The following is a 25,503-nucleotide window of genomic DNA, read 5'->3' as shown; positions in this document are numbered from 1 at the left end:
TGGGCGTAGGTCTCCTGTTGATGTTCTCCTCGAGGCCCTGGTGGTACCAGCCATCTGCTCACGGGGCGGGGGGGGGCATCGAGCAGCTCCTGGACCCACCCTGGGCCTGGTGGACTCCCTGCGGCTGCACTAGGTTGAACGTGGCCATTTCACTGGGAGCCCTCAGGACTGGCGTCTGGGTCCTGTCTTCAGGGAAGACGCCTATCTGGAGGTTGGGCTGCCAGCTTCTGGGCGTGTAGCTGGGGACAGGACCGGCAAGCTCAGTGTCACTGTGGGGATGTACCCTCGGTCCCCTGTTGACCCGGGCAACTTTGCCCTCTACCTGGTACCCTTCTGCCCGGAGGCCTGCTGTCTTCTCTCTAAAGAAAATGAATTTCCGGTCTTCTTCAGAGGCAGGGGAGAGACACATAAGATCAGATGCGGAAGAGGATGTGCAGATGCTGGATTTTGAAAAGCTCTTTAGCTTCTGGTTCTGGTCAGCTGGAGCAGCCGCGTCATGCCCAGGTCCTCCCCTTACAACCCAGAACCCTGCGCATCACACCAACCGAGGAAGGCCCGGGCAGGGGCTCAAGGGTGGCCTCGAGGACCCTGGGACTCGGCGAGCTCCCGAGTTTTCTCAGCTGCACTTTGCCTGGATCAGCAACAAGATACACACAGCTCCCAGGAAAGCCTGTTCGCCCGCTAGTGGAAGCCCTCTGACAACACCGCCCCACTTTAGCCACATGCCCAGGAAAAACCCGTCCCCTTCCTGCCCCATGGCACCAGCACCCAGGCCCACCCGGCAGTGCCACTGGGCTAGCAGGGCTCTCGGTGACCACCGGCTGCAGCAGGCAGTGGAGTGTCAGCCCAGGGAGTGTCAGCAGGGCTGAGCTGATCCTCTGGGGCAGCATTGGAGCCAGAGTGCGATGGCGGGGGCTGGTCACCTTTCCTGTCACTGACCCGAGTCAGAAGGCTCGGCACACAGTTCCTGCTCCCACCCTGGAGCAGCAGGGCGGCCCTTGTTCACCAGCCCTGGTGTTGGTGGACCAGTGGGGAGCCCAGCTGACACCACCCTGTCTGCAGGGTCTGCTTTTGCAGCATCGTGTCAGCAGGGACTTCCACCTCCTCCTGAGCCGGGTGGTTGCCGCCAGGGGAAGGTTAAAGAGGAGGAGGTCTCACAGCGTAATGCTTGGAGTGTCCAGGATGCAGCAAAAGCCCCTTATCCTGTCCAGAAGCAGGGCAGCTGTAACATGCACAAGAGAAGACAGTCATCAGACACCAACGCCACAGTGACTCGGGTGGCGGAATTACCCGATGACGATTTTAAAGCAGCATCGTAAAAATGCTTCTGCAAACACTTACACATCCTCTTTAAACAAATGAAAAAATGGTAAACCTCAACAAAGAAATAAAAATTATGTGTTTTTTTTTTAAAAAAGAACCAAACAGAAATTATACACTTGGAAAATACAATAACCAAAATAGAAAGCTCATTGGATACGCTCCACAGTAGACTGCAGACGAGAGAGAGAATTGTGAACTCAAGGGCAGATCAATAGAAATGATCTCACCAGAGCCACAGGGAAGCAGACTGAAAACAAACAGGAACAGAGCCTCGGGGACCTGTGATGAGGGGACACAGTGTGGGACTTTGCTTAATTGGGGTCCCAGACAGGGAGAAAGGGATCGGGGCTGGGAAAATACCTTAAGAAGTAATGACTGAAAATTTCCCAAATCTGGTGAAGGGCATAAAACTACAGATTGAAGAAGCTAAGTGAAGCCCTCACAGTATAAAACTAGAGAAATCCACACCATGACACCTGCTAATTAACCTTCTGAAAATTAAACACAAAGGAAAAATCTTGAAAGAAGCTAGAGAGAAGCACTGTAGCATCTCCAGGGACATGGATCTGAGTGACAGCTAGTTTTTCATCTGAAGCTGCGGAAGCCAGAATGAAGTGCACAGTTTTCAAGTTCTGAGAGAAAAGAACTGTCAGCCAGTGGAAGTATCCTTCAGGGAGGAAAGGAAAATCAAGACATTCTCAGACGAAGTGAAACTAAGAGAATTTGTCACCAGCACACCTACCCTTAACGAATGTCTAAGGAAGCCTCCCGAGTAGGAGGGACATGGTAACAAGAGGAAAGCTTGGAATTCCCGAGGGGAAGGAACAGGGGCGTGGGTAAAAACAGGGAGAAGTATGAGAGACGGTCCCCGCGTTTTTCTGAAATCGTACTCGAGGTCAAAAACCCGTAGCGTCCCGTGATGCTGGTGACAGAAGAAACGCACAAACCCATTCTTATGTTAAAGTGGGGAGAGGGATATGTCAGCCCCAGGAGGCCAAGTCGCCTATGTGTATCTTAATAGCTTCAGCAACCACTGAGAACTATCTGCAATGCAGAGTGCTCAGAACACTACCAAACTGTACAAGTGACCTGCTGGCAGGCCAGAAAAGAGAAACAGGGAGTGAGCAGAGAACATATAATAAAGTGACAGATTTAAGCACCAGCAAATCAGTAGTTCTTTTAAAGTAAATGATCTAAACGCACCAACTAGAAGATAGCAGAGCGGCAGAGTGGCTATGAGCACACGACCCAGTTGTAGTTTATCTACAAGACTCAACTTCAGCGGTAACAACGGAGGTCGGGTGAAAGGAAAAGGATGAGAAATGATGGACTATGGAAACATGAATGTTTTTAAAGTAGGTATGGCTTATGTTAATGGAATAATTTCAGGTAAAATACGGTGGACAAAAAAGGGACGTTACATGAGGCTCAGTCTGCCAAGAAGATACAACGATCCTAAATACGTGTGCGCCAGACGACAGAACTTCAGAACTCGTGAAGCCCAGAGACGGACCTGAGCGGAGAAACGGACAGACCCACCCGTGCAGTCCAGGACCCCAACACAGCCTCTCAGACGTCGTAGAACTTCCAGACCGAAAAGCAGCCAAGACGTGGAGGAACTGAGCACCGCCATCCACCAGCAGGACCTGATCCAGAGAACTGAGCACCGCCATCCACCAGCAGGACCTGATCCACAGAACTGAGCACCGCCATCCACCAGCAGGACCTGATCCAGAGAACTGAGCACCGCCATCCACCAGCACGACCTGACCCGCATCCAGGGAAGGCGCGTGGGCAGCGCACCTGGAAGGCCAGCGGCGTGGACCGCACCCGGGGCGTGGAGCAGACCTCCGCAGGTTCAGGAGAATCGGCTTCATACCCTGTGTGCTGTCTGACCAGAAGGAGCTCAAACCAGAAGTCAGTAACAGAAAAACAACAGGGGAATCTCCTAACGTTTGGAGATTAAACAACACACTCTTAAACAAATAGCTCGAGTGTGGAAGAGGACATCTCAAAGGAGAGATAAATACAGCTGACTGATGGTGAAAACACACCTGTCGGAGTCTGTGGGACAATAAGAGTCAGCGCCGAGAAGGCGGGTGCACAGCACTGAACGTTTGCGTTAGGCAAGTGGGGAGGTCTCCGATTTCTATTCCAGCCTCAGACCCCGAAAAAAGAAGAACAAAATAAGGCCAAAACAAGCAGAAAGGAGGAAATAATAAAGGGCAAAATATAATGAAATTGAAAGGAGAAAAACAGAAAATTCTTGAGGCAGAAAGCCAGTTCTTTGGGGAAAAAAGTCAATAAAATTAATAAACGTCTAGCAAAACTGACAAGTCTGGAAAGAGAAGACACAGGTCATGAGTATCGAGCGTGCACAGGGTGTCTCTGCAGGCCCTCGGCTACGTAGAGGACACAGGACACTGAACAGCCCCAAGCTTGCCAGATCATTAACTGGGGGCAACGGACCAATGCCTCAGACACCAGAGACTACCAAAACTCAACCAAGATGAAACAGGGAATCTGAATCATCTTACAAACGTTAAAGACTTGAATTCATGATTAAAATGTTCCTCCAGGATATGTTGCCAGGCCCATATGGTGTCCCTGAAGAACTGTAAACATTTAAAGAATAATTAACATCAGTTTTACACCGTCTCTTTAGAACACAGAAGAAGAGGTTACCGGGGGTGGGGGTGGGGGGATGGGTGTCTCCGAGGAGACGGTGTGCGTGGGCTCAGTGGCGGCGGTGTTTACACACATCTGCACATGCGACAGCGTCACGTGGCAGCTGTTTACCTCGTTACCATTGAGGGAGACACTGAGTGAAGAAGACATAGGCCTCCTTGTACAGTTTTTGCAAGTTCCTGTAATTATTTCCTAAAAAGTGGGGAAGAAGAGAGAGAGAGAGAGACTTCCAGCCACTTCCAGTTGGAGCCCTGCCTTCTCGCTGCTTCCGGAAGCAACTCTCGGTGATGCCGTTCCTGAGACTTGGGGCACTTTTTGTGGTAGAAGCTTCTTGGCGTTTCCACTGCTGGTCTGGGAGTTAGCTTTTTTGTGTCATTTACCATTCATTCATCTGTTTTCCAACTTCTGAAGTTTTTTGGACACTGTGCCTTCTATTTTCTTTGTCCTTTCAGGAGCAGGCCTCAAAGGAAGTAAGGAAGACCTGTTCTTGTTTTAATGGAATTTTGAGAGAGGTTGCACTTAAATGTAAATGCTGGAACTGGCATCTTAAACTGAACTCTTTGGCATTTTTTTCTATTCATAAATATTTTATACATAGTGAAATCCACATCATTTAAACTCTGTTTCTCCACTTTGTATTATAACGCTTTCCCATGTTTTTACAGACTTCGTGTAAATATTAACATATAGTTTGTTCCGTAACGCAGTTGGCTAACCCACCTCTGGAGTTTGAGTTATTTTCACGTTTTCAGCTGTTAAGAACAAACCGTGATGAGCATCTCTGTGCATTAACCGTTGGCCATGTTTTGACTTACGGGCAAGCGTACTTTCTGGGTCCCAGAAGCTCGACGGTGCTTGGGCTGTCTTGTACCTAGGATTCCGACGCCTTATGGTTTTGAAAGTGGGGACAGTTCCCCCCTCCAGCAGCAGTAGTAACAATCGTGCCAAAGCAGCGGACGTTCACCCAGTGCTTTCTGTGTGTCAGGCTCTGCACCCTGTGCTTTCTCTGCATTAGCCTATGGATTCTTAGGGATTTAAATCCCGAAGAGGGATTTAAAAATACCTGTGTCATTGAGGCATACTCTGCATACAGCAGGATGCGTCCCTTTTAATGTCCAGTGTCGCGAGGGTGAGGTACCCAGGGGTGGGGCTGTGGTAGTCGTCCACCCAGAAGGCAGGTCTCAGACAGTGTGTTGTCTTTGGAGAAGCCTAAAACCATGATTAAACCAAATAAAAGCCAGTCTGCTTTTGATGATCGCCATGCTCCTGCAGTTGTGCAGAATGGCGGTAGTAAAGTACTCCTCAGCCGCCTCAGCAGACGCCACAGTCACACTGACAAGCAAGTATTCACGCTTGTTGTCACCATCACGATACGGCACAGACTGTATCCTAGGAGACTCTTTATTTTTTACTGTTAACGTTATCATGTAGCAAAATGGTCTCTCTCGGTGTACAATTCTGTGAATGTTAATTACTTACCCCCTAATCAGAGCATAAAATAATTTCATCACTTCAAAATCCTCCTCACGCCGTCAGTTTATAATCGCCCACCTACATAGCCATAGTCCCCTGGCAACCACTGCTCTGTTCTCCATCCCTACAGTTTTGATTTTTTCTCAGTAATGTCCTATAAATGAAGTTCTACGATTTGTAATCTTTTGAGACTGGCTTCTTTCACTCAGCATAAGTGAGATTCATCCAGGATGTTATCTGTATAAGGTTCATTCCTTTCTGAATACCGTAGCTTTCGACCCAGTTTTGGAACCAGGAGGTATGGGTTTTCCAGCTTTGTTGTCCTTTTCCAAGATCGTTTTGATTTCTCTGACATCTTAACATCAATATTAAGTCTTCCAATTCATGAACATGGAATGTCTCCCCATTTATTTAGTTTTTCTTTCATTTCTGTTAGCAATCTTTTGCAGTTTTCGGTGTACAAATCTTATACCTCCCTGGGTAAATTGATTCCTAAGTAGTTCGTTCTCTTTGATGCTCTTGTAAATGGAATTATTTTCTTAGATTTGTTTTTCACATTGTTCATTTCCACTGTATAGAAATAAAACTGATTTTTATTTATATTGAAATATATTAATCATTCCAGCTGAAGGTTTGTCGACTTTGTTGATCTTTTCAAATAACCAGCTTTTGGTATTGTTGATTTTTCTTACTGGTTTTCTGTTCTCTGTGTCATTGTCTCTAATCTTTATTATTCTCTCCCTTCTACCACCTTTGAGTTCAGTTTGCTCTTCCTTTTCTAGTTTCTTAAGGTGTACAGTTAGGTTATCGATTTGAGATCCTCCTTTTTTAATGTAGTCATTTAAGGCTATCGGTTCCCCCAGAACACTGCTTCCACTGTTGTCCTGTGTGTTGTTTTATTTTATTTCCTCCAGGTATTTTCTGATTTCCTTGTGATTTCTTCTCTTATCTGTTGGTTGTTTAAGGGTCTGTTGTTTAGTGTTCACATATTTGTTTTCCAGTTTTCCTTCTATTATTGGGTTTTACTTTCAGCCCATTGAGTTAATTCCATGAGATCAATAAATTTAACTTCTAAGACTTGTTTTGTAGCCTAACATATGTAGTCTTTTCTGGAGAGTATCCGTGTGCACCCTGCAAGAATGTGTCCTCCGCTGTCGGGTCTAGTTGATTTACAGGTTCCCAAGCGCCCTGCGTCCTTGTTGTTGTTGCTCCTTTTCATAGCTGGGTAATAGTCCACTGATGGACATGCTGCCGCTGTAAAAAATTTATCCATTCGCTTGTTGACGGGTATCTGTGTTGTTTTCAGCTCCGGGCAGTTGTGACTAGGACTGCTGTAAACATGCACGTGCGGGCTGTGTGTGGGCACAAGTTTCCATTTCTCCAGGGTAGACACGCAGGAGTGGAATTTCTAAGGAATGGATGAAGTGCATGTTTGGCTTTGGAAAGTGGTTTGCTCGGTGCTTAAACAGAATTGTGTGAGAGTTTGGGTGCCTCCTTGTCAGCGCTTGCTATAGTCAATATTCCTATTTTAGCCCTTCTGCTGAGCGTGTAGTGCATCTCACCATGGTTTTCTACTTGTATTTCCCAAGTGGCTACTGACGTTGAACACCTTTTCATGTGTTTAGTTGCAACCTGTTTAACCTTTTTGGTGAGGTATCTGTTCAGATGTCTCACCTGTCTTTTACCCAGTTGTTTTTTGGTTGTTGCTTTGTTTTTTAACCTATTGTTGAATTTTGCAAATTCTTTATGTGTATTGGATACGTATTTGTCAGATATGTGCTTCGCAAATATTTTCTCTTAGTCTGTACTTTATTTTCATTATCTTACCAATGTCTTAAAACAAAAGCTTTAAATTTTGAGAAAGTCCAATTTATCACGTTTTAGGTGTCGAGTCTGAAGACTCGCTGCCTGGCCTTGAGCACCAAAGGCGTTATCCTGCTTATTTCTGAAAATGTTCTAGTTTCACGTTTTACATTTAAGTTTCTGATCCATGTTCAGTTAAATTTTGGGTAAGATGGAGGTTTAGGTGAAGATTTACTTTTATTTTTGCCTAAAGAAGTTTAACTGCTTCAGGACAATCTATGGTAAAGGCTATCCTTCCTTCGCTGAATTGCTTTTTTATGCCTTTGTCAAAAATCGGTTGGGCATATTTCCCTCTCTTCCTGGATTCTCCATTTTGCTGTGTTGATCTAAGCGTTTATCTCATCACCCCTGTCTTGACTACTGGTAACCTTGGGCTAAGTTTTTAAAATCTGGTAGTGTGACTCCTCCGATTTCATTCGTCTTTTTCAGAGTTGTTTTAGCTATTCTAGTTCCTTTGACTTGCCATATAAATTTTAGAATTGGTTTGTCTATATCTACCCAAAAAAAATCCTGCTGGAGTTTTATTGGCATTGAGTTAAATCTTTACGTCAGTTTGGGAAGAACTGACCTTCCCCTTGTGTTGGGTCTTCCGTTCCGTGAACACAAGACGTATCTATTTATCTACATCTTTGATTTTTCGTCAGCATTTTGTATTTTCAGTATACAGACTCTGCATGTTTCATTAGATTTATACCTAAGTATGCCTTTTTATATCAGTTGTAAATTCTGTTTTATGTTGCCTTACTATTGCATAGAAATGATTGATTTCTGAGTTGTTCATCTTGTATCCTGCACCTTAACCGAATTTACTTATCAGTTCTGTGAGGGTTTTTTTGGTCTTTATTTTTGGTTGATTCCTTGGGATTTTCCCGGGCAGGCACCCTTATCTGTACCTTGTCTGCATCGGTTTTGTGTCTTCTGTGAGCGGGATGCCTTCGGTTAGGACTTGCAGACCGGCGTTGGGCTGAGGAGGGCAGACATCTCCGCCTTGTTGCTGGTCTTGGAGGAGCACCCAGCCCCTCACCGTCAGTTAGCTGTAGGTTTTTTGTAGATGTGTCAGGATGTAGCAGTTCCCTTCTATTCTTGATCTGACTTTGATTCTTATAAAAGTTTATCATGAGTAGATGTTGAATTTTGTTAAATCCTTTCTTGAATAGATTGATACGATTGTGTGTTTTTTCTTCTTTAAACTGTCAATATGGTAGATTACATTGATTTACTTTTCAGTGTTGAGCCAGCCTGACATCACGAGATAAAGCCCCCTGGGCTGTCATGTAATGTTCTTACGTATTGCTGGATTCAGCTTGCCAGTGCTTTGTTGATGATTTTTGGTCCATTTGTGAGGGATACTGGTCTGTGGGCTTCGTCTGTTGTTCTGTCCTTTTCTGGCTCTGTCTGAGCGTAACGCTGGCCTCACGCAGCAAGCCGGGAAGTACTCCTCGTCTTTTCTGGAAGAGACTGTGAAACCACGTAGGCCTGGGTATTTCTGTTGTGGAAGGTCTTTAGAAGGGTCGGGTGGTGGGTGCCTTGTTGGGCGGCTTGGCTGGACCGAGGGCAGCTGTCCGTGTGGACGCGCTCCCGCGGAGCCTCCCGCTCCTGGTGCTGCCGCTCGGCCTCGTCTCGACTTTTCCCTTTGCCGGTCTCGCTGGAGCCTTACAACTTAATTGGTCTTTTCAAAGGAACAGTGTTGGGCTTCGTTCATTATCCTCATTGTTTTTGTGTCTCAATTTCATTGATTTCCACTCTTTATTATTTCCCTCCGTCTTCTTGCTTTGGCTGTATTTTTCCCCTTTTTTTCTAGTTTCTTAAGGTGGAAGCTTAGATTATTGATTTGAGATCTCTCTTGTTTTCTAATATAAGCGTTTAAGGCTACAGATCTTTTCTAGGCACTGCTTCAGCTGCATCCCACACTTGCGATCTGTCGTGGTCTCATTTTCATTCAGTCAGGTTGTATGGTTTTCAGTTTCTTTAATTTGCTAATGTTTGTTAAATGCCCCAGGAACATGCTGTGTCTTGGAGAATGCTTTATCTGTACTTGAGAAGAATGAGTATCCTGTTGCATTGGGTGGTATGTTCTGTAAGTTCCTGTTAGATCCCATCGGTTGACAGTGTTGTTCAGTCCTGTGTGTCTTTGCTCGTCTTCTGTCCACAGTTCTAACTCCTTAGCAGGAAGCTTTGAAATCTCCAACCATACTTGTGGGTTTGTCTGTTTTTCCTTCCAGGTCCGTCATTTTTCGCTTCATGTATTTTGAAGCTCTGCTTTTGGGGGCGTGTTCATTTAGAGTTATTGTGTCTTCTTGGTGAATAAACCGTTTTACATGTTTGTCATTCCTCTTTTTTGGGGTGGCCACTGTCTGGTTATCTCCTGAAGTCTCCTTTGTCCGGTGTTAATACAGCCACCCCAGCGTCATTCTTCCTTCCCTCCCTCCTTTCTTTCCCTTCTTTCTTGCCAGCTGTTCACTTCGGAACGATTGCTGGCTTACAGGAGAGGTGCCCAGATGGCACAGCGCGCCTCACACGCTGCTCACCTTTGTCCCTCATTGTCAACATCTTCGTCTCCCTGGTGCGTTTGTCACAGTCGAGTCACAGTCAACTGGTCTGCGGCCTGCGTTCAGCCGTTCGTTCACCCAGCAGCGTCCAGCCCAGGGCCCCACCCTGGTCTCAGCCATCTCGTCCCCCCGCCTCCCCCGCTCTCTGCCAGTTTCTCGGTCTTTGTTTTCCGCGACCTTGGCCGTACCAGCATCCCCAGCCCACGTTTGTCTGACGTGTTCTGCGACGAGGCTGACGTGTGGCTTTTGGGAAGATGCTGGGGTTTGGGGTTTCATGCCTTCTCATCGCATCAGATCCGGGGTACGTACTGTTAACAGTTCCTGCTTCACTTTCATTTCACCTTCTGTCGTCAACGGTCAGGAGGGACCAGGACACTCTCTCAGCACCGAGCTCAGCGGTCTCCAGCGTTTCGCCTTCGCAGAACCGCTGTGGCCTAGTGACGCGGCCCTGCCCTCCACTCTCACCACTGTCGCCCTCAGCGTCCTTGTTTCCGGCAGCTGCCTCCCGCCCCACCCAGCCTCTGCCCAGGAGCCCGTCGGTCCGCACGTTTTTTACGTGTTTGTTCCGGCAGCACCTTCTCAGTGGCTTATACAGCACACTTACTTTCTCACGGTTCTGGAGGCCTGGAGCCTGAGGTCAGGGTGTTGGCAAGTCTGGTTTCCCCTGAGGCCTCCCTCTTAGCCTGCTGACGCCTTCTCGCCGACCCCACCCCGAGGGCCCCACCCCGCCCCGGCCTCGTCTGACCCATCGCCCTCCAGAGGCCCACCTCCAAATATCACACCCGGGGTTGGGCTCCAACGTCTGAATCTGGGGGACCCAGACATTCAGTCTGTAGCAGGACACCCCCCTCCTCGTACGAGCGGCTCCAGAGCTGGTGCGGTCCATCTCCCCGCGCTCAAGCCTCTGCTGCAGGCGCAGGACAGGGCCAGCGATGCCTGCGGAGAGCCCGATGCTGGGGACACAGAGCAGACCGTCCGACAGAGGGATGGCCAGGCCCACGGGGACAGAGCAGCTGTAGAGCCCTGAGCAGGCGGTCGGGGAGGAGGCCAGCAGGCAGGGTGTGGGGCCCGGGACCAGAGGGCGGTCAGCCTGGGCGAGTGGCCTCCCAGCCCAGCTGCTCTTTGCTCAGCGGCGCCTCTAGTTCCGCCCACTGTCCCCTCCAGCACCGGGAGCCTGACCCCTGGCACCCTACCCCCGCTACCCTGGGTTTTAGTTCTGCAAAAGCAATCATTCTTCCCTCAGAAGTTTTCCAGGGTAGTTGGTACATTCATTGCAAATGTTTTTTTAGGGAAGATAACAAACACCCCTCTCTCGCTGATTTCTCCTGACACACACACGCGCACGTGCACGCCTGCTTTGATTGGCTTCGTCTTCTCGAGAAATGATCTGGGATGTCATCCAGTTTATGTAATACCCTCAGTGTTTAAAAAACTTGGAGTTAGTCAATTTCAAGACACTTAACGCCAGACCTGATTGCTTTGAACAGTTTGAAGGCAGACCAGCGTTCTGAGATTTGAACAAACACGCACACACACTCATTCATTCGTCTTCTCCCCCGACCCCTCGGTGAGATAACAGTTCGCCTCAAAGGAGGACAAGGAGAAGAAAGCGCCCGTTTTTAAGATGCACAACTAGTGCTGTTGACGTGGTTTGCTCTCCGACAGCTGGGATGGGTTCTAGCTCGCCGCTTATTAGGAAGTCTGCTGGCGCGTACGTGTGCTTATTTGAGTTTAGACCGGAGAACTTTCGCTCACAAGCCTTCAGAATCCATAATACCTGTTTTAAGAGGGGCCTTGCGGGGCTCTCACGCAGCCTGTCCCTGAGATGCAGGGTCCTTCTCCAGAAGCGGCTTCCCGGCGGAGGCCTGGGCACTGACCACCACCTCCCCCCCAAGCTCACGGGGATGCCTCACCGGGGCCGGGCGGGTCACACCTCCGAGTCATCCCTCGGAGAAGCACTGACCTAGAGGGTAAGGGCATCGGCCCTGGAGCCCGACTACCGGGCTCCCTAGCCTGGGTACCGGATGGGCCGCTTCCCTGCGGTCACTTAACCTCTGTGAGCCTCAGGTTCCCCTGTGAAAACTAGGGGGTGGCATGCGAGCTGTGCGGAGCACTGGCCTCACTGGGCGCCAGAGACTCTTCCTCAGTTCCCTGCGATGCTCGCAGCCCTGCCCGCACCTGCAGCTCAGCACTGCTCGGGCGCTTCTGCGAGGGACAGGGTGACCTGTCAAAGGCACGGGTGCAGCGTGTGTCTTCACAGTTGTAGGCTGCACATGTTAAGTGTACAACTGGATATATTCTCTTTCTCTCTCTCTCACACGCACACGCACACGCACACGCACACACCCATGGAACCATTACCACACTCAAGATAGTGGGCCTGCCCTTCGCCCCCAAACGTTCCCTCTTGCTCAATTATAACCCTGCCTCCCCCTCCTCCCCTCCGCCACCCCCAGGCAGCTGGTACCAGTCTGCTTTCAAGCACCGGGTGGCGGTGGGCACATCACGAAGCTGTGTGTTATGGGAGCTGTGCAGTGTGTACTCTGGCCTCTCTCTCTGAGCCTAGTTGTCTTGAGCCAGCACGTGTGTGTCCCAGCAGTTTGCCCTTTCTCTCTGCTGAGCCTTATTCCCCTGTGCGCATACACCACTGTTCGCTCACGTACGCCCTTGCTGGTGGACGTCTGGTTTGTCCCCAGTTTTTGCTGTGGGAATGAAGCTACTTTGTGTTACACACCGAGTCCTTGTGTCCTTTCTTTTCTCCCGGAGGAACACTGCAGCGTGGGATGGCTGGTAATTGCGTGAGTAACTCTTTAAGAAGCTGTCTTCCAGAGTGGTGGTACTGTTTCATGTTCCCGCTGCCGGTGGACGGGAGGTGTGGCTTCTCCTCGCCAGCACTTGGTGTGGTTGGTCCTCCCCATTTTAATCCTTCTGGTAGATGCGAGGCAGCGTCTCACTGTGGTTTAAGCTTTTGTGTCCCTATTGACTAACGATGTTGGGCACCTTTTCACGTGCTTGTCATTGTATATCTTCTTTGGTAAAATGTTCAAACTTTTGTCCATTTTTTATTTGATTACTTATTGGTTTGCTGTTGAGTTTGTAGAGTCCTTTATACAATCTGGATACGAGTCCTTTATCAGATATTGGCAAATCTTTTCTCCCATTCTGTAGCTTGTCTTTTCATTCTCTTCATGAAGTCTTTTTTTTTTTTTTTGGTACGCGGGCCTCTCACTGCTGTGGCCTCTCCCGTTGCGGAGCACAGGCTCCGGATGCGCAGGCTCAGCGGCCATGGCTCACGGGCCCAGCCGCTCTGCGGCACGTGGGATCCTCCCGGACCGGGGCACAAACCTGTGTCCCCTGCCTCGGCAGGCGGACTCTCAACCACTGCGCCACCAGGGAAGCCCTGAAGCTCTTTTGTTAGTGCACGAATGTTTCAGATTGTTCTGTTCTCTTGGTCAGTGGACCTCTTTATCATTATTCTGTTGGTGTCTTCATGGTGAAAGTGCCTTTTTGTTGGTGGCGTATAATTAATTGGGTGCTGCTTTTTCATACGTTTTGATGGTCTCTCCACCTTTTAATTGGGGTGTTTAGACCATTTACATTTAGTGTGATTATTGTACGGTTAGGTTTGATCTTGTCATCTTATTTTCTTTGCTGCTTGTCCTGTCTCTTCATTCCCATTTGCCTGTTTTTCTGGCTTCTTTTGAATTGCTTGGGTGTTTTGGGGGGTTTTTTTGGTTTGTTTTTTTTTTTGTGGTACGCGGGCCTCTCACTGTTGTGGCCCCTCCCGTTGCGGAGCACAGGCTCCGGACGCGCAGGCCCAGCGGCCATGGCTCACGGGCCCAGCCGCTCCGCGGCATGTGGGATCTTCCCGGACCGGAGCACAAACCTGCGTTCCCTGCATTGGCAGGCGGACTCTCAACCACTGTGCCACCAGGGAAGCCCCACTTGGGTGTTTTTTATACCATTTTATTTCCTTTTTTGGCTTTTTGGTTGTAACTCTTTGTTTTTTTTTATTTTAGGGGGTGCTCTGAGGTTTTTAATACACATCTTTCACTTATCACCGTCTCCCTTCGGGTGATACTATACCTTTTCACATATATAATATAATCTCACAGCTGTGTGTGTCTGTTTATGCAGCCTTCGTGCTGTTGCTGTCATAAAGTTTACGTAATGTTTATGTCTGGAAACCCCAATATGTTTTTTATTAGTTTTGTTTAAACAGTCAACCTCTCTTAAAAATAGTAATTTAAATATTTCTAAAGGATGTAAATAATATGAAAAGCCATACTTCTGCCCACGTAGCTAAGATTTCCGTTGCTCCTCACGCCTTTGTGTGGCTTCTCCTTCCCTTCTGCCTGAGGATCTCCCTTGACGTTTCCTGTAGAGCAGGCCTGCTGGTGATAAATCCTTTGGTTTTGTATGTCTGAGAACATCTTGATTTCGCTTTTGTTCTCAGTGGGAATAGAATTCTCGCTTGACGTTTTTTCATTTCTTCTAGTATTTTAAGGACTTTTCTCCTCCTTCTCGCTTGCAGTGTCTCTGCTGAGGAAGCTGCTTTGCTCCTCTGTGGGTAACACTTCCGTTCTGCGGCTGCCTGTGGGATTTCTTTATCACTGGTTTGGAGCAGCCAGATCGTTTGTGCACTGGGGCTGTTTTCTTCATGTTTCTTGTGCCCGGGTTTGTGCAGCTTCTTGGCTCTGTGTCTTTATAATTTCGTCACATTTGGAACCTTCTTGCAGTATTTTTCTGTCCCATCCCCACCACCACCACCACCACCGCCACCGCAGGGACTCTAGTTACACGTAAATTCACCTTCGTGGAGTTGCCCCGCCGCTCAGCAGTGCTCCTTCCAGTTTTAAAGACCGATCTTCCTCTCTGCCTGCTACTGTGGCTATTGTGTGGCTGTGTCTCCAGGTGCACTAAACTTCTGTCCTGCAGAGTCTGGTCCGTCACTAATATCATCCGGGACTTTTCATCTCAGGCGTTGCAGCTTCCACCTCTAGGAGTTCAGCTTGGTCTTGTTTATCTCTTCCATACGTGTCCTTAACTGCTGGACAGTGGACTATTATTCCTTTGTTCCAGTAGCTTTTAACAACTGTTTCAGTGTCCTTAGGTGCTGATTTCATGTCTGTGCGGTTACCCTGCACGGGCGGCGTCTGTGCGGTTACCCTGCACGGGCGGCATCTGTGCGGTTACCCTGCACGGGCGGCGTCTGTGCGGTTACCCTGCACGGGCGGCGTCTGTGCGGTTACCCTGCACGGGCGGCGTCTGTGCGGTTACCCTGCACGGGCGGCGTCTGTGCGGTTACCCTGCACAGGTAGTGCCTGTGCGGTTACTCTGCACAGGTAATGTCTGTGTGGTTACTCTGCACAGGTAGGTTATTCTCTTCATTGTGGATCAATTTTCCTGCTTAACGCCCAGTAATCTTTGATTGGATGGCAGGCATTGTGAGTTTTAGGTTGCTGGGTTCTGAACGTTTCTGTGCTTGTATAAATCTTGCTGAGCGTTTTTCAGGGATGCACTTAGGTTTCTCGGGAAGAGTTTGGTCCTCTCAGATCTCGCCATTGTGATTTGCTGGGCCAGCCTGGAGCAGGTACCTCCCATTCCCGAGCCAAGACCTTCCTGAATTACCCATGAAGCGTGAGTTTTCCATTCTGGCTGGTGGAAAAGGCTCTGTTCCTTACCCTGTGTCAGTGCTGGGCACTGCTTCCTTGGCATTTTTTAATTTTAAGTCATATTAACATGGTGGCTATAAAAAAAATCAATTTAAAAAGGAAGACAAAAATCGGCGCCTTCTTACGATGAGCTGCAACCTACCTGCGTGGCTGCTTCGGCCACTGGCCTTGCTTGGCCTCTGGGCCTTCGGGGTAAGAGCCTCCTTCTGCACCTCGTCCGGGTGGTCCCACAGCCTCCAGCCACCAGCTGTGTCCACAGTGCACGTAGGAGAGCTTCCCTGTCTTTTCGTCGTGCTTGGAGACTCTCTACATGTCGTTCTCTTGACTCTCGCGACCCCTCCGGTGCGCAGTCACACTTGTGGGGGTGGACTGGTGGGCACAGGACACGTGCAGGCCCACCGTGCCACCCGTTAGTTCTCCTCCCTGCTCCCTTCCGGTCGTGGTCAGCGAGGGCCCCACCTCTGCCCGCGGCAGAAGCTTCTGCACCGGAAGAGACGCCTTGGCTGCGCTGCCCCGTCCTGGGCTTGTGTTTTACAGTTTTTCCTTAACGTCATCTCTTCATGTCACATTTCTAGAAATATGTACTTGGCAACGAGCCTTTTAACCATCTTGTAACCTTTCCCCTTTTCCTCCCCAGAGGGCGGGCTGCAGTGGGGTTCCTGTCACGAGTCTGCTCTCCTTGCAGGTTGAAGGTTGAGGAGCTGGAGGGAGAGCGGAGCCGTCTGGAGGAAGAGAAGAAGGTGCTGGAGACACAGCTGGAGCGGCTCACCCTGCAGGTGAGCTCGTCCGGGGCTTGCCCTGCCCTCCTGTTTTCTCCTGGGTTTGGCCCAAGGTTCCTGCACCCCGGCCATCCCACTTTCTAGCTGACCAGACCAGCCTAAACCGGGAGCCTGTCCCCCACCCAGGCCCCTGGCTGGCCGAGAACACCCGTCCCGAGCCACCAGAAGGGCCAGCCTGCCCCGGGTGGTGCTGCCCCCAGCCGCCCGCCCCGTCCGCTTTCTTGGTCTCCGTCTCGTTTCTCCCGACCGCTGGCCGCAGCGAGCCCACAGCCTGACCTGTGCGTCGCCCGTGGCGGGTGTGACGGGCGTGCCCCCTGGGAGGAGACGCCGGCAGAGGTGCTGGGCGGTTTGGGGTTTGTATCCCAGCCAGTCCGCATCTGCCTGCAGCTGGGAAGTGGGGTTTGCTACTTGCACTGTGTTGCTTTTGCTTTGTTTATCGTTTACCCTCCTGTCTGCGTTGTTCACGGCAGGAAGCCTGCAGTTACTGATCACCCAGAGCTTGGACAGGCCAGTGATTGTGCGCTTGGCATCTATTAGAGGCAAATCAGATCTCCTTTTTATTCCCGATTCCTGGAGATGGGAAAAGTGACAACCCTGATAAAACGAGGCTGTGAGCCGCAGCTGGGCCGTACTCCGCTCCAGGACCTGTCACCTTGTACCATTTTAAATGGGCCGCAGTCCTGCTGGGAGAGCTGGGCTGCTGGCGGATGAACCCCCGGCCGCCCGTCAGTGGTGCCGTGTCAGGGCAGGATGGGGAGTGTCTTTCTGGGTCCTTAGTTGAGCTCAGCCTGGGGTCACGGCTGATGGCTTCCCAGGCCTCTGACTGGGGCTCAGTGAGTGCTGCCGAAATCCATGTTTCCTTTTTCCTGCTCCAGGGCTTCAAGGCCTGTCACGAGGAGCCTCAGTGGCCCTTGGTGATGGTGTTGAGGGTCAGACCAGGTGAGAGGTGCAGTGAGCACCGTCAGTGGATGTGGGGCGACGGGGCCGGTGTTGGGGGCTCCCAGCTCAAGCCTTCCTATGTGGGAGGTTCGGGCGGGTGGTGCCCGGCCCAGTCCGCACTCCGCGGGTGGGGTCAGCGACGTCGGCCGTGTCCAGACTCCTGGGCCCCGCATGGACCTCACGCAGTGTCAGGGCCTGGCTGTGCATCCTGGAGCCGCTCACGGCCAAGGCGGCAGGTGGCATCCGGGTCAGCTTGGGGAGGGCACGGGTCAGTATCTGCGCCCTGGTGTGGCCTGGCTCTCGGCATGCAGGTTTCTGTCCCACGTCACAGCCCCTTCTCCGTGTGGCCAGTTCCAGCCTGAGCTCCAGCAGGAGCCTCTGTCCCACGTCACAGCCCCTTCTCCGTGTGGCCAGTTCCAGCCTGAGCTCCAGCAGGCTCTCGGGAGCACCCCCGCCCCGGCACAGGGCTCGCTTCAGAAAGGTCCTTGTGATGGTGGGGGCCAAGTCCTGTCTCCTGACTCACCATCTCAGTCACAGGGGCCACAGGCCTCTGCTCCGTGGGCCCTGGGTTTTCTCCTTAGGCCTCCTGTATCTGTGCCCACCCACACTCCTGGGGGACGTCCTGCTGCCCCCTTTTCACTGACGAGGAAGCTTCGCTCAGAGAGGTTCAGCACTTTAGTCACGGGCACCGAGCCCCAAGGAGCAGGACTGGCCTTTGAACCCAGGGCCGTTGTCTCCTGAGCCGCTCCCCCGCCCCCCGTCGCCCCCGGCCTTCACACACTCCTGACCCCTCACCCCACCTCCCTGCCCTGCTCCTTGGGCTGCACCTCTGGTGGCCCGGCCACCATTCCCAGGTGAGCAGCCTCAGCTCCGGGACCACCGGTCTCCTCCCCCACCCCGGCCCCCCCCACCGCCCTGCCTGCTGCCCCTGGCCTGGGTCCGTCGTATGATGCTCTGGGGCGAGGAGAGGCGTACGCCCCCAAGGCTGAGCGGACGGGTCACCCCCGTCGCAGCGACAGTTCTTGTCTGACCGTGCCGCCAGAGAGACAGAGTTTGCCCCAACGCCGTCCAGCCCGGGCGGAGCGTCCATGGGCAGGCCCTGCCCAGGAGGCAGGGAAACGGGCGGATTCGGCCCTGGAAGGAGGATGCCCACCTGCACCCTGACCCCTCAGGGCAGACAGAGGGAAACCACTGGGCGTCCTGGTCCTGGTGGAGTGGACCGGGAAGACCTCATGTCTGGCTCAGGGAGCCCCGCCAGGTGGCGCTGAGATGGGCCCGAAGGGGACCTGGGCTCGTGGAAACCATGGAGACGTAGGTGGTGCCCTGGGGGCACCGGCATCCGAGTCTGTAGACCTCGCCTGGAATCCTGCCCCTCAGCTGGGTGGTCTCGGGCATGTCGTGCTTTGCCACCCGAGTCCCCAGCACATCCTTTATAAAATCGGGGATGATGCGCCCACGTGGGGGTTACCAGGAGGTCACAGGCCACGTCTGACCACACCATCGTGAGGCCAAGACCTCGTCCCCTTCACCTCGGTCCCCGGGCTGTGGAAGCAGCAGGAGAGGGCAGCACACCCCTCCAGGTGGCCTGGCTTCCCCCAGGCCCCACTTCATCTGTGCGACCGCAGAACCGCGGCTTCATGGCCTGGGCAGAGTGGGAGGACACGGACCGAGGGGCCCAATTAGCGTGTAGCTCCCCCGGCTGTGTGTTTATCCGCGGTGCTGCCGGTGTAATCCTTATGCAGGTCTCCTCTCCTCTCTCCCCCTGGAGGAGTCTTCAAGTTGGGCTGCTTCAAGGAAGATTGATTGAAACCCACTGCAGTTTGACTTGATTGGGAACATGTGCTTGGAGAGGGAGCGCGACTAGTTAGAACTTTCTGTAATTAGTTCGCAGCTGGTTGGTGAGGCAACCGCGCCGGTTACCGCTCAGAGCTGAGTGCACGCCTGCCGGCCTGTGCCCACTCAGTGCCTGGCGGGCCGGGAGGGGAGGTTCCTGGGCCCTCCGCCTGTGGTGCGTGGCCTGTCTGGGTCTTTCTGGGGGCCCTTGGCTACTCCCACCTCATCTATCCTAAGGTAGCCAGCCGTCAGGGAGACGAGGCCCCCGTGTAGAGATGGGGAAACTGAGGCCACAGCTGGCCGTTTAGTAGAGGCAGAGTGCCCTTCGGTAAAGACTGAACTTGGGCAAACCAGCTGGGACTCTGGGCCCGAAGCAGACTCAGGAAACACACTCCCTGTGCCCCCCGGGCCTTTCCCAGTGGTCCTGGTGGGCATAGGGCACTGCCCGGGCGCGCCCACCCCTCCCGCCCTCGGTCATCCCTCTTCTTAGTGGTTGGGCACTGGGCCTGGTGTTGGTTCTGTCCCTCCCCAGCCGTGGCCCTGGTCTCAGTCTGCTCGCCTGGACGTGGAGCTGACCCCACCCCCCTGCAGGCTGTCATGGGGAACGCGGTGACGTGCCTGGCACAGAAGCACCGCCGCTGCCGCTGTCGCCGCTCTTACCTTGATGATGCCACACGGTTGCCCATGTTTAGCTTCTCGTGGGCCACGTTTGGGGCTGTCAAAGCAATGAGCCGCCTGGCGCTCCCGGGGTGCAGTCCTGAGGGCTAGACGCGTGGCAGCTCTGGGCCTGGCAGACGCTCGTGCCTCCGGCAGTAGCCCCTCTGGTGAGGAGCGAGCTTCGCGTGGAGGGGGGTGAGGTTGGTCCCCCTGGCTCGCCCTGGGTCCCGGGTGGTGGAGCCGGCATGCAAACTCAGCCCTACCGGTTCCCCCATCATGTTACGAACAAACCGTCAAACGTACGGCAAAGTTTGAAGAGTTTTACAGTAAACACCCATGCGTCCCCCCAGGTCCTGCTGCACACTCTCCTGTGGCTGCTGTGTGACGCAGTACCTCTCTACCCCCTTCCACCCACCAGTACTTTCTCTTTTCTTAATGCATTTTAAAGAAAATTGCAAACATCTGTACCTCTAAATGCTTCAGCACGCACGTAATTAAGCAGAATTCATCTCTGGGCTTTGCGCCCCCGTCCCAATGTCCCTCGGAGACCGTGGGAGGAGCCCCTGCACCGGAGCCTCCCCTCCCAGTTCCCGCCCTGCCTGCTTCCGTCCCGCGGGTGGGGCTGCCCCAGCGCCAGCCTGTGGCTCTGCTCAGCCCAGAGACATTTCAGATGAGTGTCTCTTTTTGGAAATGGAGTGGGGTAGAAAATAGCCGGGTTCCCTGTGATCAGGAAGCTCGCGGTGCCCATGGAGCCTGCCCTGCTCCCGTCCCTGCGTCACCAGGCAGGAGCGCTGTCTAATCACAGAGTCTACCAGCCTCCGCGTCCTTCCCTTTTCCGGAATGTGGGGGGCGGCAGGGAGCGGCCTTCACGGCTCTTGACACCTCGTTGCCCTCGCCCCCGGGCCCCTGGCCCACTCGCCGCACCGCAGACCCCCTGAGCCCCGCTGGCTCCCCCACCTGCAGGTTCGCCCTGCCCAGCCCGCACCCGGGGGGCAAACTAGTCAGTCCTTGGACCTCAGTTCCCTTCCCCACCCCACCTGTTCTCACCTGCCCTCACCTGCCAGGGAGCCCTGAGCCCAGAGCAGGCCCAGCCTCTGCTCCTCGGGACCCCTCTCGCCCTTGGGTCCTCTTGCTGCTAACCAGGGCCTTGAGCATGTCCTGCCCCCGGCGATTTCCTGGTGGCCTACTGCCCATGCTTCTGGAACGTTCTCTGGGCGTTGCTTCCTGGAGGGGACAGAACACTGCGGGCCATGGTGCTGGGGATGCCCGGCGAGGGCTGAGTCCCAGAGATTGTTCCTGGTTCCAGTGAGGAAGGCTCATCCCCTGGGACGATGTCGCCCTGAGCTCCTGCGTCCTCGGCTCCGGCTGAGCGGCCAGAGGGCAGGGGTGTGGGCTGGACGGCGCCGGCGGCGGCCACAGCGCGGGCAGCACTGATGTTGCCACACGCACCACTCCCTCCCGCTGGCTGTAACTTGGTCACGGCTCCTTGCTGACTGCACGCGTGGGGCACCACTGACCCTGACCCTGCCTACGTTCTCACCTAACAGCCACGGGCCCTGAGGCAGGGATGCCATTCCCACTGAGCAGATGAAGCCCAGGTCACAGGAGCCGCTGGTCTGCCACACGGCGGGAGGTGACACGGTCACGTCCCCCAGCTCCAAAGACCCCGGCCCCTGCCCCAAGTTGCGCTCCAGCTCCCCAGCGGAGGTCCAGGCCTCCCTGCCCAGCAGCCCCCATTCTGCCCTGAAAGCCTGGGTGGTCTGTGTGAGGACCACAGGGCCGGCAGCCTCCACCCCGCAACCCCGCCCGCCATGGTGGCGGGACCAGAGCTTCCTAGAGTCAAGACCAGGCTGCCCTCCAGCCGGCTTCCCTCCCCAGGCTCCACGACCTGCTCTGTCTGCCCCTGGGCCCTGCCCGTCTGCGGGACCCAGCTGTGGCGTCACCCCTCCTCTGGGCTGTGAGCTGAGTGCAGTGACCTCGCCTGGCTCCCAGCCGGTGTTCTTGGGGGCACAAGGACGCCAGGGCACATGTGGGCGACTGCAGAGCAGAGCACCCAGGAGGTAGGCTCCAGAGGACACACGTCCCGATGTGACTTCCTGCTTCACAGACACTGGGCCCTGGGCGGATGCTTCACCTCCCCCCCCCGAGTCCCAGCTCCTTCGCGGGGAGCCCGAGGATGGGATGCCTGCCCAGGGTGGCGAGCGTCAGGCCAGTCGCGCACAGAAGGCGTCTTGTCTGGCTCCTCTCACACGGTAACTTCTTCGCACTGGTGGGTTTATTTCCCCTAATACGTGTTTGTACTGCCCGCCCTCCTTTGAAGTCAAGAGTCTGTTTTCAAACTGTTTCTGCAGCCTGCTTTTGGGTCTTTGAGCATTTGGGAGACTTTTCCCACTGATATGCAGGCGCTGTTTGTTTTTAACATGGCGTGTGGCGCATCACCGTGCGCGTGTGCCATGACGTATTAAACCCTGACAGTTAACGGGAACATGCTCATGAGCAAGGCCGCGGCGAGTGCCCTACACATGGAGTCTCCAGTGTGTGCGAGTCTGTGTGTAGGAGAAGCTTCCAGAAGGGAGAGCGGGGTCAGTGGGTACCTGCATTTATTTCGGCAGCACTGCCAGACAGTCGTCTGAGGGCCAATGGGAACCGTGTGGGACGTGTCGTAGCACTACCTGTGAGGGTGCCGGTTTCCCTACAACCGTCAGACTTCTAGATTTTTCTTGTCTGGTAGCTGAAATGGGGTAGTTCAGTGTAGTTTTAACCTTCAGTCTCCTTATCATAGATGAGTGAGGATTTTTAAATCTGTTTATATGTGTTAATGTCCTGGTCCATTTTTCAAATGGATTGTTGGTTCTTGTTGGTTTTTTGGAGCTCTTTGTATATTAAGGAGTGGAGTTCATTTTAAGTTGTGAACATGTTTTCCCAATTTACCATTTGTCTTTTGACTTTGTGCTGTTTTTTTACCAAGCAGAAGTGTTTGGCTTTTAAATTTATTTTATACAGATGCATATATTGCCTTTTCCTTTTTAGCTTCTGGGTTTTTGTTCATGTCTTTACCTTTCTCGTGTCAGGGTATAAAAGAATTCTCTCATGGTTTCTTCTGATTTTCTGGTGGTTTCATTTTTTACACTTAGATCTGATTGATTTGGAATTTTGTTTTGATTCTTTACAAGGTGGGAAGTGTGATACCTGCCTGTTTTTTGGAAGAGGCTCTTCCTGGGACGCCTGGACCACTTATTGAAAGCCTGTCTTTTCTCGCTGGTGTGAGGTCTGCCCCCTCGTGCGCTAGATGCCCACGTGTCAGGTCGCAGCCAGGTCTCCGTGATCTCCTGCCCCTGTGACTCTTCTTTATCAGGGTTTTCCTGGCAGCTCTTGCTTATTTTTATATGAACTTTGGAATCAGCACATCCAGCTCCCCCACCAGCCAGCCTAGAGCTTGCCGGCTCTTGTGAGGAGCGGAGATGAAGGTCGGGCTCGGCCGCCTCCTGGACACACCCTCCCACAAGGACGTCGCTGTGTCTTTCTGTCTGTTGGGGTCCATGTCCCCCGCGGGAACAGCTCACAGATGTGTTCACCCTGCACGTTTCTTGTCGAATCTGCTTCTCAGTGTCTTGTCTCCTTTGTTTCACCATCAGTGGGTCTTTCCTTGAGTGTCACGCACGCAGATGGGGGGCCGCCTCTGAGGGTCGTAACCTCCTTACAGTGCCACGTACGCCCTGCGTCCGGCTGCACTGGGCCTGGGGTCCAGGGGTCCCAGGGCCTCGCTGCCCCGGCCCACCTTCCTCAACGTTGTATGTAAGATAAGACATGTAATGGAGGAAAAGGCCCAGCCCTCCAGCCCCCCGAGGCGGTGCCAGGCTGCTCCTGTCCGGTGGAGCCGAGGCCTGAGAAAGCCAGCACACTGCTGTGCGTCTGCGTGGAGAAATGTCCACAGGCGCGGATGGCTGTTGATTTTTTCATGCAACGAATGACGTGTCCTGAATATTAAGCCCCTTCTCGTCCCGTGGGCCTCGGGGATGCCAACTTCCTGACTCCTTGCTGGGTGCCACGGGGCCCGGGGGTGTCATCGGGCCTCAGAACCCAGACTGCAGGCCCGACCCCGAATTTGCAGACAGGTCCCACTGAGCCGCTGAATTGGGCTCTTTTCACCCTGGGACCTCCGCCGTCTGGTCCGGCCCTGCTCCACCACTGGCCGTACTCAACACACAAAAGGCTCGCGGCACAGCCAGCGGAGCCACCGCCGGCCTCGGGCCGCTGTCGCGCGCGGTCACTTCAGCCTCGGCGCTCTCGGACTTGGCCGTGATACTGCTCTTCACCCCCGTGTGGTCCTTGCAAAGTGTCTAGATGGGAAAGATATGGACCCAGCTCTTTAAAAAGCCGGAAATTAGGCCTGCTGAGAAAGGACGTGTAACGGTCGTCTTCAGGCAAGTCGAGTGTTCTTACCGCTGATCATGGGGCATCACAGCTGCAGTGAGGAGGGTGGCAGGGGCTGGGGCGCACCCGCTTCTGCCCGAGGGTCCCCTCGCCCTCCCTGGGCAGTGCCCTTGCACAGAGGCAGGAGGTCCTTGCAGACGGAGGACAGTGCAGCCCCCAGAGCTCCACTCAGCCGTGTACAGCTGGGCAGCCCAGCATTGGGACAGCCCTGCCCGGAAACACCCAGAGCCCCGCAGGGCAGTGCCAGGAGCAGACTGTCCTCCTGACTCTGGGCCCAGCGCTTCTCCTGCTACACCCAGCTGTTCTCACAGGGTCCGTTCCATTCAAGGAGTTTCCGTGCACAGGACTGGGATGGGAGACACAGAACCTGCTCGAGCTCTGGGTTCTGTCTCTTCGGGATTGTCCCCAAAGTTGCAGGACACGGGCCCTGCCCCACACGCCAGGTGTCGGCCCGTGGAGCGTTCGGCTTCACGTGCCCCTTTAACAGCCCGTCACCCACTTCTGGAGAGCCAGCACCCCGGATTTGCGTCCCAAACTGCTCCTGTCCCCTCGACACCGGATGGGGATCTAAAGTCCGCCATTGGGTCCCCTCTAGCCCACGTCCTCCTGCCGTGAGGGAGCTCACTCTCCTGTTCCTGCTGGCTTTGCCCCAACACCTCAGAGGGGCTGTGTCACCGGTCCCTGTGGAGACGCGCTAGGTATCAGCCTGGGGGTGGGCCATCACCTGGCCCCTCTCCTGGGGTTCATCTGCACTCACTGTGTCAGCTCCCTGACCGTCTTCCGTGATCACATCTATTTGGACAAGATCCCACTGTTCCACAAAGAATTCCTGGCAGGTGATACCATGATGTCTGCAAGAAACAGATCCCAGACGTTCTGGCCGTCGGGGCTGAGCTTCCTGGCAGCCCTAACGGGAAGGGAAGTCTGGCCAATTAGCCTCTTGTAGCAGGAGGTTTTGTGGAGGGGGTTTGTGGACAGACGCTAGACCCTGAAGGCACTGTGTCAGACGGGACCGCACAGTGTGCCTCCACAGGTACCGTAACTGAGTCGTGCAAGCGGCTTTGTTCACCACGTGATCCAGCAATTCTGCTTCTGGGCATGTGCCCCGAGGATGTTTGCACACCTGTGTCCCAGCAGCCAAAAAGTGTCCATCGACAGGTGAGTGGAGAAACAAAACGTGGTCCATCCACACAATGGAATATCACTCAGCCCTAAAAAGGAAGGAAACTGACACCTGCTACCACATGGGTGGACCTGGACACAGAAGGACAGATACTGTGTGATTCCACT

General features: G+C 53.3%; 1 protein-coding gene across 2 annotated transcripts in view; it reads left to right on the top strand.

The window, feature by feature from the left end:
- The window catches only part of MAD1L1 (mitotic arrest deficient 1 like 1), a 318,428-nt gene that overhangs the window by 217,133 nt on the left and 75,792 nt on the right, over positions 1 to 25,503 (top strand). For both annotated transcript variants that reach the window (XM_082669805.1, XM_082669806.1), the window contains one exon: positions 16,257 to 16,347. In XM_082669805.1, the coding sequence (XP_082525931.1) occupies positions 16,257 to 16,347 (91 nt within the window). The remainder of the gene's footprint in view (positions 1 to 16,256; positions 16,348 to 25,503) is intronic.

This window comes from Grampus griseus (genome assembly GCF_964374135.1).
Source record: "Grampus griseus genome assembly, chromosome: 14".
Classification (NCBI taxonomy): domain Eukaryota; kingdom Metazoa; phylum Chordata; class Mammalia; order Artiodactyla; family Delphinidae; genus Grampus; species Grampus griseus.
This window is presented reverse-complemented; position numbering and strand designations above follow the sequence as displayed.